Raw genomic sequence first — 12,500 nt, 5'->3', positions numbered from 1 at the left:
AGCAGTTAAACAATGCCTAAAAGATCACTGTCCTAAGATCTAACTCTTCTAAATATGAAAACTTGTGTCCATTTAAATATCATTCAGATAATATAATCAACCTATTTGATGGGATTACTGTCCACTGTGACTTTAGTTTATCAATTTTGTTTAAACAACGTGCTCAGTTATCTAGGTCATTACTAGGCCTGCTTGATCCCATCTGCTTACTCTAATTCCCTTTAATTTACAAAGAGAAAGGTTTCTATTTTAATTACAATTAATATTGGTAATATATTCATAATAATTAGTATTAATATCTTCATAATAATTAGTATTACTAATATCTTCATAATAATGTTGTCAATAGTTTTAACAACAACAACAATAACAATCATCATCATCTTCATAATTATAATTATAATAATAATAATAATAATAACAACAATAATAACCATAATCATAATCATAATAATAATAATAATAATAATAATAATAATAATAACAATAATATTAGAAGCAAACCCTTTTTTCACTAAAAATTCAAGGACTGGGATAAACAAGTCAAATAAGCCTGATAACCGAATCGTTACTGTAAACATATTTGCAAAACAAAACTACAGACGACAGTACATGTGCCCAGCACCAATGGGTTAATATGCTTTAATACCAGAAGAAATAATGTTATTAATGTGTCCTAGAAAGTATAAATATAGTGTTACAAAGATTAATTATACTCATTAAATCATTTTCATCTCTCAATATAGTAAGATAAAACAGACCCCTGCAAGGCTTTCTTTTCCTCTATTCACTTGCTTTTCTGTTAAGGAACTTATGGTATGATAACATGAAGATATATGCTGTATATACATGCAGTATTTACAATACAGTTAAAAGTGGTTTGCCCTGTTATTTAGCCACACTTAATATGTTACTTAGCTGCCCACAAAATTAACTAAACAAATATATGAAGTTGCGTTGAGTCAGTTTACCATTTGTTACAGGATATCTTAGCAAGAATGGAATGGAGTATTTCAAGTTAACAAGACAACATGGGCAATCAGCATTCTCATTTCTATGTTTATTATGCCAGTGAGATAACATGACTAAAAACATAATACTGGAAAACAGGATCTATCATCTAAACAAAAGAGCAGCCACAAATAAGCTTTAAGAGAGCAGTACTACACAGACATGTCACATATATCTATCTATGGTACATTATTGAGACATTTGACATATAAACCTATGGTTTAAAGCTAAAGACAGTACATGTTAGATATACATAAGCATAGATAATATACACAGCACAAAATAAATAAACATATCTATACAAAAACAAGAAATTTCTTCACCAGAAACTATAACAGAATATGAAAAATACAATTGCCAATTCATTTTATATGAAAAATTGCTCTTGAAGGGTTCATGGCTAAAATTATAACCATCCAATGTAACAATGTACCATCAAAGTCTAAATTACTTTAATCTTATCTTTATAAAAAAAAACAAAAAAAAACATTTCTGAGCACATGAACATATATTCCTGGAAAAAGAATGACAAATATAAAGCAGGAGTAAATGGACTTACCTCCAAGACGAGCTGGTTTTGGAGGAGGTCTTGTTTCTGGGATGGACAGGTTGTGGCTGTTATGGCGCAGGGCTTCATCCTCTGCAAGACAAGGAATACTTTAAACAGGGGAAGTATCACACATGCAATGGTATCCAATACAATGTCTTGATATTAGGATCTAGTCATCACAAGCAAATTGTATGCATTGTAGAGGCCCCAGTGTTCACTGTCTGCAGGGAAATCTACAAATGGTGAAATATATCTTCAAATAGAAAATATATTTAAGAACTATGGTTACAGTACATGAGAGGAAGATCTTCCTTCATTATATAATAATAAATGGAAGTGAACTGGCTAATTCTTGTTAAAATATCTAACATTTTTTACAAAATCTAAAACCAGTAATCAAAGTTTTTTATGTTTTTGAAAAATAATTAACATTATAAAAAACTTTCATGTTATCATACACAGCAATACCTACCATGAGACTCCTGAAGGAGAGAAGACCCTCTGGATATGGTGCTGTAAGGGCTACTGGAGCGAGTGTTAACTGTAACTTCTTCATCAAACTGTAAGGAAAATTCCAAATAATGGAATTATAAATAACCTTCTAGTCATGGGAGCTAGTTCTTATGGACAATAATGGAAGAAATGAATATGTAGGTACAGTCAAAAATCCCCTTTAACATAAAAATTATTTACATATTTTTTCTTGATGGTTTCAAATTTATCTGTTAAGTTGGCAAATCAGTCATCAAATTACAAGTGACTGAATTTACATACACACCAAACTTTCTATCAGCACAAAATGCAATGCATATGAAAAACATTAAAAACAGACACTTAACAGACAAACTCATAAACATTTCAATACATAAATAATAAGTTGTATATTTTCTTGTATTTTTTAACAAAGAACAAAGCACAAAATTGCAAATTCTTTAAGTATGTTACAGTACACTTTCTTCCTGCAAAAGGTAAATAGTACTTCCTTTGACTTCTAGTGTACAGTTATACCCTCAGCATGAATTACATACCCCAAATCCTTCATCATCACTATCGGATATAACACCCGGATCTGCTTCTCCTGCATGTTGCCGTGACTGCATTAACTCCTGGGGGAAGCCCTGGTTGTCTCGACTCTCTTTACGACTCTTCTTTTTGCCTGGCTTGTGTGCAACCTTGTCTATTTTATGACCTGTAATGATATCATATTATAGCTTTCCAGCATCTGTGCAAGAGTACTTTCAAACTACAAAATGAACAAATAATATCTAACCATTTAACAAATGTGAAAACTCAAGTACATAATACTTTTCTACATATATCTATTTACTTATGTGTACTATAAAATGAAATGCATACTGCAAAGATCACAATTTAAACTTACTGACTGACTTGGCAAAATTCTTTAAGCTTGCTTTTTCTTTGCTGCCTAGACTCATTAAGCTACCACCTGGAATAACAAAAGACACATTAGGGATCACTATTCACTTTGTTATCAAACAATTTGATGAACAAGTTACTCCCTGTAAAAGTGAAAAATATCAAATTAATAACTTGTCTATTTACATATTAACATGAACGCATCATCAGACATGACAAACACATAGACTTACTACTTACCTAGGTTCTTTAAAGACGTTATGGATTTATTTTTACTTGTTTTATTAGATACATCCAGAAGTGATCCAGATTTTACTGTGAATGCAACCTTAACCTCTAGGTCCCCTCTTTCTTTTTCTCCCTTTTTGCGGTCCTTCTCTGGTTTTCCTTTCAAACGATGCCATCTAATATGGAAAAAATGGAAAATCATGAGTAAATTTGTATAATGTGAAATTATGTTTTATCCAATTGCTTTTTTGTTTTTTATTAGAAAATAAACAAAGTAAAAATAAATTATATAGACTCATCAGACCTTGGTATCAACTCAATAAAAGGCAAAATTCATGATTTTAAAACTTTACCTATTCCTGGGTCTTTCATAGACATCAAACTCACTAAGGGGAAGCTCAATCTGTCCCAAAAATTCATCAAGCCCAAGGGCATTGCGATGAAATACTGTGAGTTTTAATGCAGCTGTGTTCCCATGTGATGGAATAGCTCTGAAAAAATCAAAACATAAAATTACAACCAAGTACAGAATGTTAGCAAGTAATATATGCAAGTTTATTACTTCTAAGCATTAATATGCATATTCCTTACATTAGCAATTCTTCAATTGGTAATTAACAAAAGGCTGTCTCCACTTTCTGTACAGATACAGAGGTTATTTACACAGGATCTTAAACAGATTCATAATGAACTATTTCTTTAAACTACCCATAATGCTAAACAGTGGAGGGTTTTCAAATGTCTCTCAGTTTGTTTTCCAAGTTTTATCTAATCCACTTGGCAAGCAATAATCCTTGAAATCTCCTTTGTTGTAAAAGGTACCTGCCATATGTCTCATAAAACTATATAGAAGGTCAATCTAAGTATAAAGATAAGATTACATACATCTGATTATAACATCATTTATTAAATCTGCTAAATCTGATTACAATCCATTGTTATACTGTAATAACTAAATGCTCAGATTCCCATGCCATGAGTCAGAATTCATGTTAAGAAAAAGAAGTAGAAAGTATATGCAAATACACCACAAGGTCACAAGGATGCAAATTAATACCTGCATCATTTTGACCAAAATAGTTTCATAATAATATAATAAAAGATAAAACTCACTAGCATCTTCACATAACAGAAAATCCCTGACAACTTTGAAAAAATGGTAAGGTAAAACAAAGGCCAAAAGTAGATTTTTCCCACCAGATTTACCCTTTCAGTAAAAAAAAGAAAAAGAAAAAAAGAAACCTAAAAACTATATTGTCGGATAGGTAATATTCTTTTTCCTGATATTCCACAAGGCAAATAGATACTTTCAAATGATAAGCAAACCTGAATGAATTTCGTCATAGTCTTCCTGTAATTATCTTTAATGCCCTTTTTCCTCCAACATTGTTTCTTACATGAGAGAAGCTTTCTGTCATCATTATCCTCCCTTAATGATGCAGAATCTATCATCATCATAAATCAATTATCTTTATATTCTAATCATTCCTTCCTTATGTATCATCTTTTTTATTTCCATTCTATCTCCCACTTACAATGCAGGACCTCCATTTTCTTCTCCCTTATGCCCTCTCTAGTGTGTCAATATCTTCCCTTTCCTCTCCCATAAAGTTCCTTATCTCCGTATCCCATTCTAATTCTTTCCCTCAGTTTTCGTTTACTCTACTCATTTTTCCATATCTCTTTCCTCTCTTCCTTTCCCCATCATTCTACTCCTTTTCTCCCTCATTCTACCCTCTCTTCCATACCCCTCTGCCCCCCCATGACTACCTCTCTCTAATTCTATTCCCTTCTGTGACTCTCTTCTTCCACTCTCTCCCACACACCTGTGTTTCCCTCACACATTTCCCTTTTTCTCCCTCTTGTTGCCATACCTTCTTCCCTATCCCTCTTGCCTTATCATTCAACATCCTTTCTCCTATACCTCTATTCTCCCTCTCGTTCCCATACCTTCTTCGCCCTTCCTCCTTCCCTTTCATTCTCCCATACCTTTCTATACTCTCTTGTTCCCATACCTTATTCGCCCTCCCTCTTTCCCTCTCATTTTACCCCATTTCGACCATGCCCCTCTCCCCACCTGTCGTTTCCATATCTCATTCGCCCTCCTTCTTCCCCTCTCATTCTGCCTCCTTTCCGCCCTCTCGACCGCCATCCAATAACCCGGTCCCAAAAAGCCACACGTCTTTTAGAGCATGGAGCGATCACCCGCTAGCGAAGTGTGCCTCCGGGAATGAGCGCACGCCCTTCCGACACGCCGGCGGTGACCAAGAGAGGCGTTGCTCGCGATCTCCGGGATAGAGAGCTTCTTCAACTTCCGCTCTACAGACGAACCGCGACCGCCAGACCGTTCGTCAGGAGGGAGATGCACCTCGAATTTTGGCTCGTCGCCCCGCTGACCTTGAGGTGTCATGCTGGAGCCCTAAATGCATACTCGTGACTTTTACTGAATTTGTATCCTGGTATTCATCTGTGTTTGTTTTTGCCCTCTTTCGATAAACCTCTTTTTTTATCTCTCCGCTTGTATCAATGCAAGTATCTTTAAATCAACTAGAAATGTATCCGTGTCTATCTGTCTGTCTGGAAACATCTCTCTCTCTCTCTCTCTCTAAAAGTACTTATTCGTATCTACCAATATATCTGTCTCTCTATCAGACTCCATATTTTTTTTTTCTTAAAGACAGTGAGAAAAAAAGTTCCTTCTTTCCTACTCTCACTCCATGCTTCCCGCCTGCCCTATCGCTCAATATCTTGTTTGCTTTATTGCTCATTCCTTTCTCTAAGTCTGATATCAATGCATCTACGTGTGTGTCTGCACTTGTCGGTCCGTCAACCCATATATTTTCTTCCTGTTCATGATGTCAGAACAAGATCTGAGCTGGAGAATACTGCACAGACAAATACATGCACAGTCACACCACGTGTCCTTGCCCACCGAGTATGTTTGACCGTCTTCTTCAGGTTCACTTTCCGCGTGATGTGCGTGCGCGCGCCAGCGGAGTGTATCCCAGCTCATGGTAATATCTCAAGACTAAAAAGTTACTAACAACTGTATTACGTCAGCTTGCGGATGGGGTTCCTGCCTCGTCGACTAAACCGCAGAAGGAATTGAGGCCTTGCAAGCTAACGACACGAGATTACTCTACACGAGACCGGTTGCAAAATCTGTGTTGCGAGTGCAGTCTTAGTTATGAATCAAGGCCTACGGACCAGCAATTAAGTATTAGGGGCCTTAATCACCAGCGACTATTGGCGCACTTTCTCCCTCTCTTTCGAAATGCCATCCGGTCGCCTGTATCATTAGCAATGATGCAAAGTTCAGGGGCGCCGGCATTAAGTGGTTGATGCATTTTCAATTCGCTGTCAGATATTATCTATAGCAATCATTATCATACAAAAGATAAAATTGAGATAATAAAACATTTAACAGCCATCGTGGGAGATACTAACAAAATACCTTTGTCTCACCGAAAGGTGTGTTCTTTCTCAGAGCTGATAACGCCATTATTCATGCCACAACTATTTGAAACGGTTGGAAGGAGCGAAGGGGAGGAGGAGGGACAAGATAGAGGGGGTGGGTTGGTGACGTCACGGCTCACCTCAAGATAACTCACTCGTGACGTCATATCCTAAGTATATCCGCGTTACAAAATAGACGTAACTAAGCCTATTTGAAAAAAGAAAGTGTCACACAATTCTACCTCTCCCAAACATTCCTTCTTTCCACTCCCCAACAGGTAATCCACGCTGAGATGTCAGGGTAAAAAGACAAAACCCGCGGCTGGTGACGGCATGAGGCGAGGCTCTTGTAAACAGTTGAACACGTGACTACGAATAATCCTTGAATCCCTCGCGAACCCGGACTCAACTGCGCTCGCGAGTCTATTATAATCTTTCTTTGTCTATCACTAATTTCTCTATTCTCTCGTGGCCTGACCTCTTGGTGTCCCTCGCTGCACATCTGCGACCGAGGTGCACATCTCGGTCTGCTGAAAGGATGCTAATGTGTCTGTCCACACACACACACACACACACACACACACACACACACACACACACACACACACACACACACACACACACACACACACACACACACACACACACATATATTAAAGAATCCGGCAATCTCCTGATCTGAGGAGTGCCAGATTTTTGAAAATGACAGATTTTTTATGATTATATGTGCTGTAGATGTTTAACGGAAAATTACTACGGGCACAGACCATTTAAGAAAGAATAGTAAACTATACAGCAGCAAAGAAACTATAATATAAGAAGGATTGAGCAGGAATGCCTGTTAGCATGTGCAAGCAAGACCTAACTGCTGATTTTATGAGATAATGTAACACACACACACACACACACACACACACACACACACACGTTTTTTGTACCTATCTACACGCTACCGGTAGTATATGTTCCTTTTTTCTAGCTTCTAAAACTTCATCCAGCTGTTTTCCTCTAGCAAGTACTTAGACAGGACTCGTTTCCGCTGGTTCTTACTCTTACTAATTTCCTTTTCATTTTTATTCTCTTTCTTCCATACCATTTCTGTCTTTTGACGCGTCGAACTTCTTTTTCCTCTATTTTTTTCCTTTTTTCACTTTCGCCCTCTCTTTTTCTTTCTCTCCCTCTACACTCCCTCTTTCTACTACTTAAGTCTCCTCTCCCCTCTCCCTCTCTCTGTCTCTTCTCTCCCTTTCTATCCTCCGTCTCTCACCTCTCCCCTTTCGCTCTCTTCTCATCCTCTCCCTTTTCCTCTCCCCTCCTTCTCTCACCTCTCATGTCTCTTTTCTCCCTCTCATCTTTCCTTCTCCTTCCTTCCGTTTTTCTTTCCCTCTCTCCCTCCTGATCTCTCTCTCTCTCTCTCTCTCTCTCTCTCTCTCTCTCTCTCTCTCTCTCTCTCTCTCTCTCTCTCTCTCTCTCTCTCTCTCTCTCTCTCCCTCTCTCCCTCTCTGAAATCCCATCGTTTGACCACAACCTCATCGCGAACAAGCAAAACCATACAACTTCACCGTCGCCTAAACCCGCCATCGTTGCGATACGCGATCACTTTGCGTCCGTTGCGTCTCGACATGTGCGCGATTTACAGTAACCGTTTTTTTTTTATTATTATTTTCTTCTCTGGCAGGTGGAGCAGACGGCGAACTGCCCCCAAGGAAAGAAATTGGATCGTTATAATTTACTGCCGCGCAGGTGATAACCGCGGTCGTGGCGGTAATGACTGAGTCAGACAATTTTGGCTAATTGTGTCTGTTGGAACGAGGTATATAGTAATGACTTCTTTGCTCCAATTATTTACGTGTGAGTGATTCATCTGTCTGTCTCTCTACCCGCCTACATGCCCATCTACTCTGCTCTTCTATCTACATGAATACATGAAAAGAGAGTGAGAAAGACGAGCGAGCGAGAGAGTACCCGAGATGGGGGACAATACATGGGTACACTGAGAGATGGGGAGATGGATGGTTAGAGGGATAGAGGGATGAAGGGACGAATATAGGAACAGATGGACGGGTGGGTGGTTGGATGGATGGATGGATGCACGGGTGGATGGATGGATGGATGGATGCACGGGTGGATGGATGGATGGATGGATGCACGGGTGGATGGATGGATGGATGGATGCACGGGTGGATGGATGAATGGGTGGATGGATGAATGGGTGGGTGGATGGATGCATGGATGGATAGATGGATGAATGGGTGGATGGATGGATGGATGCACGGGTGGGTGGTTGGGATGGATGGATGGATGGATGGGTGGATGGATGCATGGATGGATAGATGGATGCATGGGTGGATGGATGCATGGATGGATGGATGGATGGATGAATGGGTGGATGGATGAATGGGTTGATGGATGGGTGGATGGATGGATGGATGGATGGATAGATGGATGAATGGGTGGATGGATGCATGGGTGGATGGATGCATGGATGGATGGATGGATGGATGCATGGGTGGATGGATGAATGGGTGGGTAGATGGATGAATGGGTGGATGGATGGATGGATGGATGGATGGATGGATGGATGGATGGATGGATGGATGGACGGACGGATGCAGCCATAAAGCATGAAGGCATGGGTTGAAAGGGGAAGGAGAAGAGAAGAGGAAAAGGAGGAGGCAGGGGAATGGGCAGGTTCAGGAACAGGGAAAGAAGAAGGGGAAAAAGGAAGAAGGAACATGGAAACGAGGAGGAGAAAGAAGGAAAGGCAGAGGAAAGAGAAGAAGGCGGAAGGGCGGGAAAGGGGTAGATCTGCGTCGCTAACAGCAAAGCACCAAACAATAACGGTGTGCGAACCATGTGTGAACCGCACCGCCGCCGTTACCAACGCTACTCGTGCCTGACCACGGACGCGCCGCGGGACACTCCATGCAACGATGACTCTCACTCCACGCGAACGAGAGGCATGAAAGCCCGAGAGGGGAAGGAGGGAGGAGAGGAAGGAGGGAGGAGGGAAGGAGGGAGGAGAGGAAGGAGGAAGGAGATGAAGGGGGGAGGAGAGGGAGGAGAGGAAGGAGGGAGGAGGGAGGAGAGAAGGAGGGAAATAGAGGAGGAGGAGGAGGAGGAGGAGGAGGAGGAGGAGGAGGAGGAGGAGGAGGAGGAGGCGGAGGAGGGGGAGGGGGAGGAGGAGGAGGAGGAGGAGGAGGAGGAGGAGGAGGAGGAGGAGGAGGAGGAGGAGGAGGAGGAGGAGGAGGAGGAGGAGGAGGAGGAGGAGGAGGAGGAAGATGAAGAAGAGGAGGAAAAGGAGGAGGAGGAGGAGGAGGAAGAGGAAGAGGAGGAGGGAGGGAAGATGAGGAAGGAGGAGGGTAAAGAAATAGATGTGATGGAGAAAAAGCAAGACAAGAAAGAGAATAAAAGGAGGAGGACGAACGCGACGAAAAGAGAACCAAGAGGGAAAAAAAGGAAAAGGAGAAGCAGGACAAAGTAAGGGAAGAGGAAGAGGAGCATAACGAGGAAAGGGAAGCAGAGAAGGTTGAGGCCGACGCCAGCGAAGAGGGGGGCAAGGACGACAGAGACGAGGGAGAAGGAGAGGGAGCTAAAAGCCAGCAAAGGAGGGCGCGGACAACCTAAAAAAAAGAAAAAGAAGGAAAAGAAAACACGACAAGGATGGCTAATGTGAAGGAAGGTAGATGGCAACACTACAGAAGCAAGAGTTCAAACGTTACACTTACAAGACCAGGAACCAAGAGGAAAAAGGAGAGCGAGAATAAACAGGAAACGAAAGCCAGTAGAAAGAGCGAGAATAAAGAGCAAATGGAGCAAAAATAAAGGGCAAATGAGAGCGAGAATAAAGAGCCAATGATAGCGAGAATAAAGAACAAACGAGAGCGAGAATAAAGAGCAAATAAGAGCGAGAAGAGAAATGATGGCGAAAATAAAGAGAAAATAAAGAGCGAAAAAGAAAAGAGCAAATGAGAGCGAGAATAAGGGCAAACAAGAGCGAGAAGAAAGAGCAAATGAGAGCGAGAAGAAAGAGCAATGAAGAACGAGAAGTAAGAGAATGGAGACATTGCACCTCGCTCCCCCTGCCCCTCAGGAACAACGATTTCTTTCCTTTGATCCTGCGTCTTCAGTTCAACGCGTGATCAAAGATGTCGCTCTTAGATAAAAGGCAGGGGTCACGGCCAGGTTCAAAACGTTTCAATGTGAAATGACTTCTAAAGGTAATTTTCCCCTTTAGAGTAAATCCTCCCTTACAAGCTCTCCCCTCTGTTGGTATGCTAATATGTCCTTTCAAATAACACGTCCACGGCAAATGTCGTACGGTTATCATCTTCTGTGTTCATTATATATATACATATATATATATATATATATATATATATATATATATATATATATATATATATATATATACATATATATATTCTGACCTCGACGCCCTCCTATCTATCGGTAAGTCACAGTCGCCGCCAGAACAAAGTCGATGACACGGTGGGAGAGACACGCTCCAAATCTCCTAAGACTCTGCAGGTTAGATAACACAGAGCGCGGAAGCCTTCACCTCCAGCCAAGGGGGCACTTGTACGGAGGAGAGAGAGGATTCACGCTCCTGCACATCCTGCTTGTCAGAGGTTCGTAGGCTGACCAGGGAGAGAGCCTTGCATCCTGGCACTGTTATTGTTTGTTCTGGCGAGCCGCTGCTTCCTCTTCTAGTTGTTTATGTTCTTATTCTTTCTTATTTACATTTACTTGTGGCGCAAGTTTCCCCTAAGAAAAAATCCAGATTCGCATTATAACAAGGGCACTTTACGCCAAGGTGAACACACTATTCTTGACGACGTGAACAATAGGGCGTCAATTACATGTCAGGAACATAACGTTCAACGGAAAGCAGGGAAACCATTCCATAAACAAGACGTTACAACATCAAAAATATAATCCTGAGGAGGAGGAGAAGAGGAGAAAACAGCGCGCGGGGGGGGGGGGGGACTCACAGTTCGCATTCCTCATGCCAGTCTACGTTGCTGGACGCCTTCTCCTTGATGGACGTCTGGAACTTGTCCTTCCCGAGTGCAATAACCACGAAAGCATCGTTTGTCTCTGCAATAAAAGAAAAAAAAACAGATGTGAGAAGGATGAACAAGATCATTTCTTCACACACCAATAAGGATGTGTGTGAAATGACAGGGTGGGCGTGTGAACCGAGAACAATGAGATCACGTTGCGTGAATAATGAAATGTGACGGCCAGATCCCGTAGGGGGTGAGGGCAGAGGGCGAGAAGCAGTCACGGCAAACGGGACAGTCTCGATACCTGCACACGTCACCCGGCGGGCTGATATTGGTGGCATGGTGAGAGTGTGCGAAGGGGGCGGTGCAGTGGGAGGGGCGGGGGAAGGGAAGGGGGAAGGAAGTTCCACTTTTCACCTGCCGCAGTATCGTCATCAACTGCATCGCCGTACCTGTCTCGGCAAGGTGGAGGTGAGGGTGCATTGACACACATACAAAGCAAAATGCATTTTAAGTAAACATAAACACACATACATATCTTATTCACTAATCAATCGAATTAGGATGAAAAAATGCAGAACCGTACATCTACCTATATCTTTCGCGGGCAAGCAAAATCTAATAAATTAACAACTTTCCATTACAGTACGAGATAATGCAGTATCGTGCTTATATCGATATGCAACTGTTTTCTAAGGTTGTTAACGTAGCGTGAGTTTGAATTCCCGCCAATCTTTCGACAATCCTTCAGTAAAAATGATGGCCTTCATCTGCTCTTCATTCCCCAACCCAATAATACTGGAGGGTTTGCAGGGCCGGGCGCTGAGACGGCGGAGTGGCCTTTCAAGAAGCATCGAGATAAAGGCCGA

At 41.2% G+C, this 12,500-nt stretch overlaps 1 protein-coding gene across 2 annotated transcripts in view; it reads right to left on the bottom strand.

The window, feature by feature from the left end:
* LOC119580122 (rab11 family-interacting protein 1-like) overlaps positions 1 to 12,500 on the bottom strand; it is a 46,394-nt gene that overhangs the window by 15,525 nt on the left and 18,369 nt on the right. For both annotated transcript variants that reach the window (XM_037928065.1, XM_037928064.1), the window contains exons 3-9: positions 11,617 to 11,722; positions 3,520 to 3,657; positions 3,179 to 3,342; positions 2,943 to 3,008; positions 2,590 to 2,750; positions 2,034 to 2,121; positions 1,571 to 1,651 (exon numbers count right to left, since the gene is read on the bottom strand). In XM_037928065.1, the coding sequence (XP_037783993.1) occupies positions 1,571 to 1,651; positions 2,034 to 2,121; positions 2,590 to 2,750; positions 2,943 to 3,008; positions 3,179 to 3,342; positions 3,520 to 3,657; positions 11,617 to 11,722 (804 nt within the window). The remainder of the gene's footprint in view (positions 1 to 1,570; positions 1,652 to 2,033; positions 2,122 to 2,589; positions 2,751 to 2,942; positions 3,009 to 3,178; positions 3,343 to 3,519; positions 3,658 to 11,616; positions 11,723 to 12,500) is intronic.

Source organism: Penaeus monodon, chromosome 13, assembly GCF_015228065.2.
Source record: "Penaeus monodon isolate SGIC_2016 chromosome 13, NSTDA_Pmon_1, whole genome shotgun sequence".
Taxonomy (NCBI): Eukaryota; Metazoa; Arthropoda; class Malacostraca; order Decapoda; family Penaeidae; genus Penaeus; species Penaeus monodon.
This window is presented reverse-complemented; position numbering and strand designations above follow the sequence as displayed.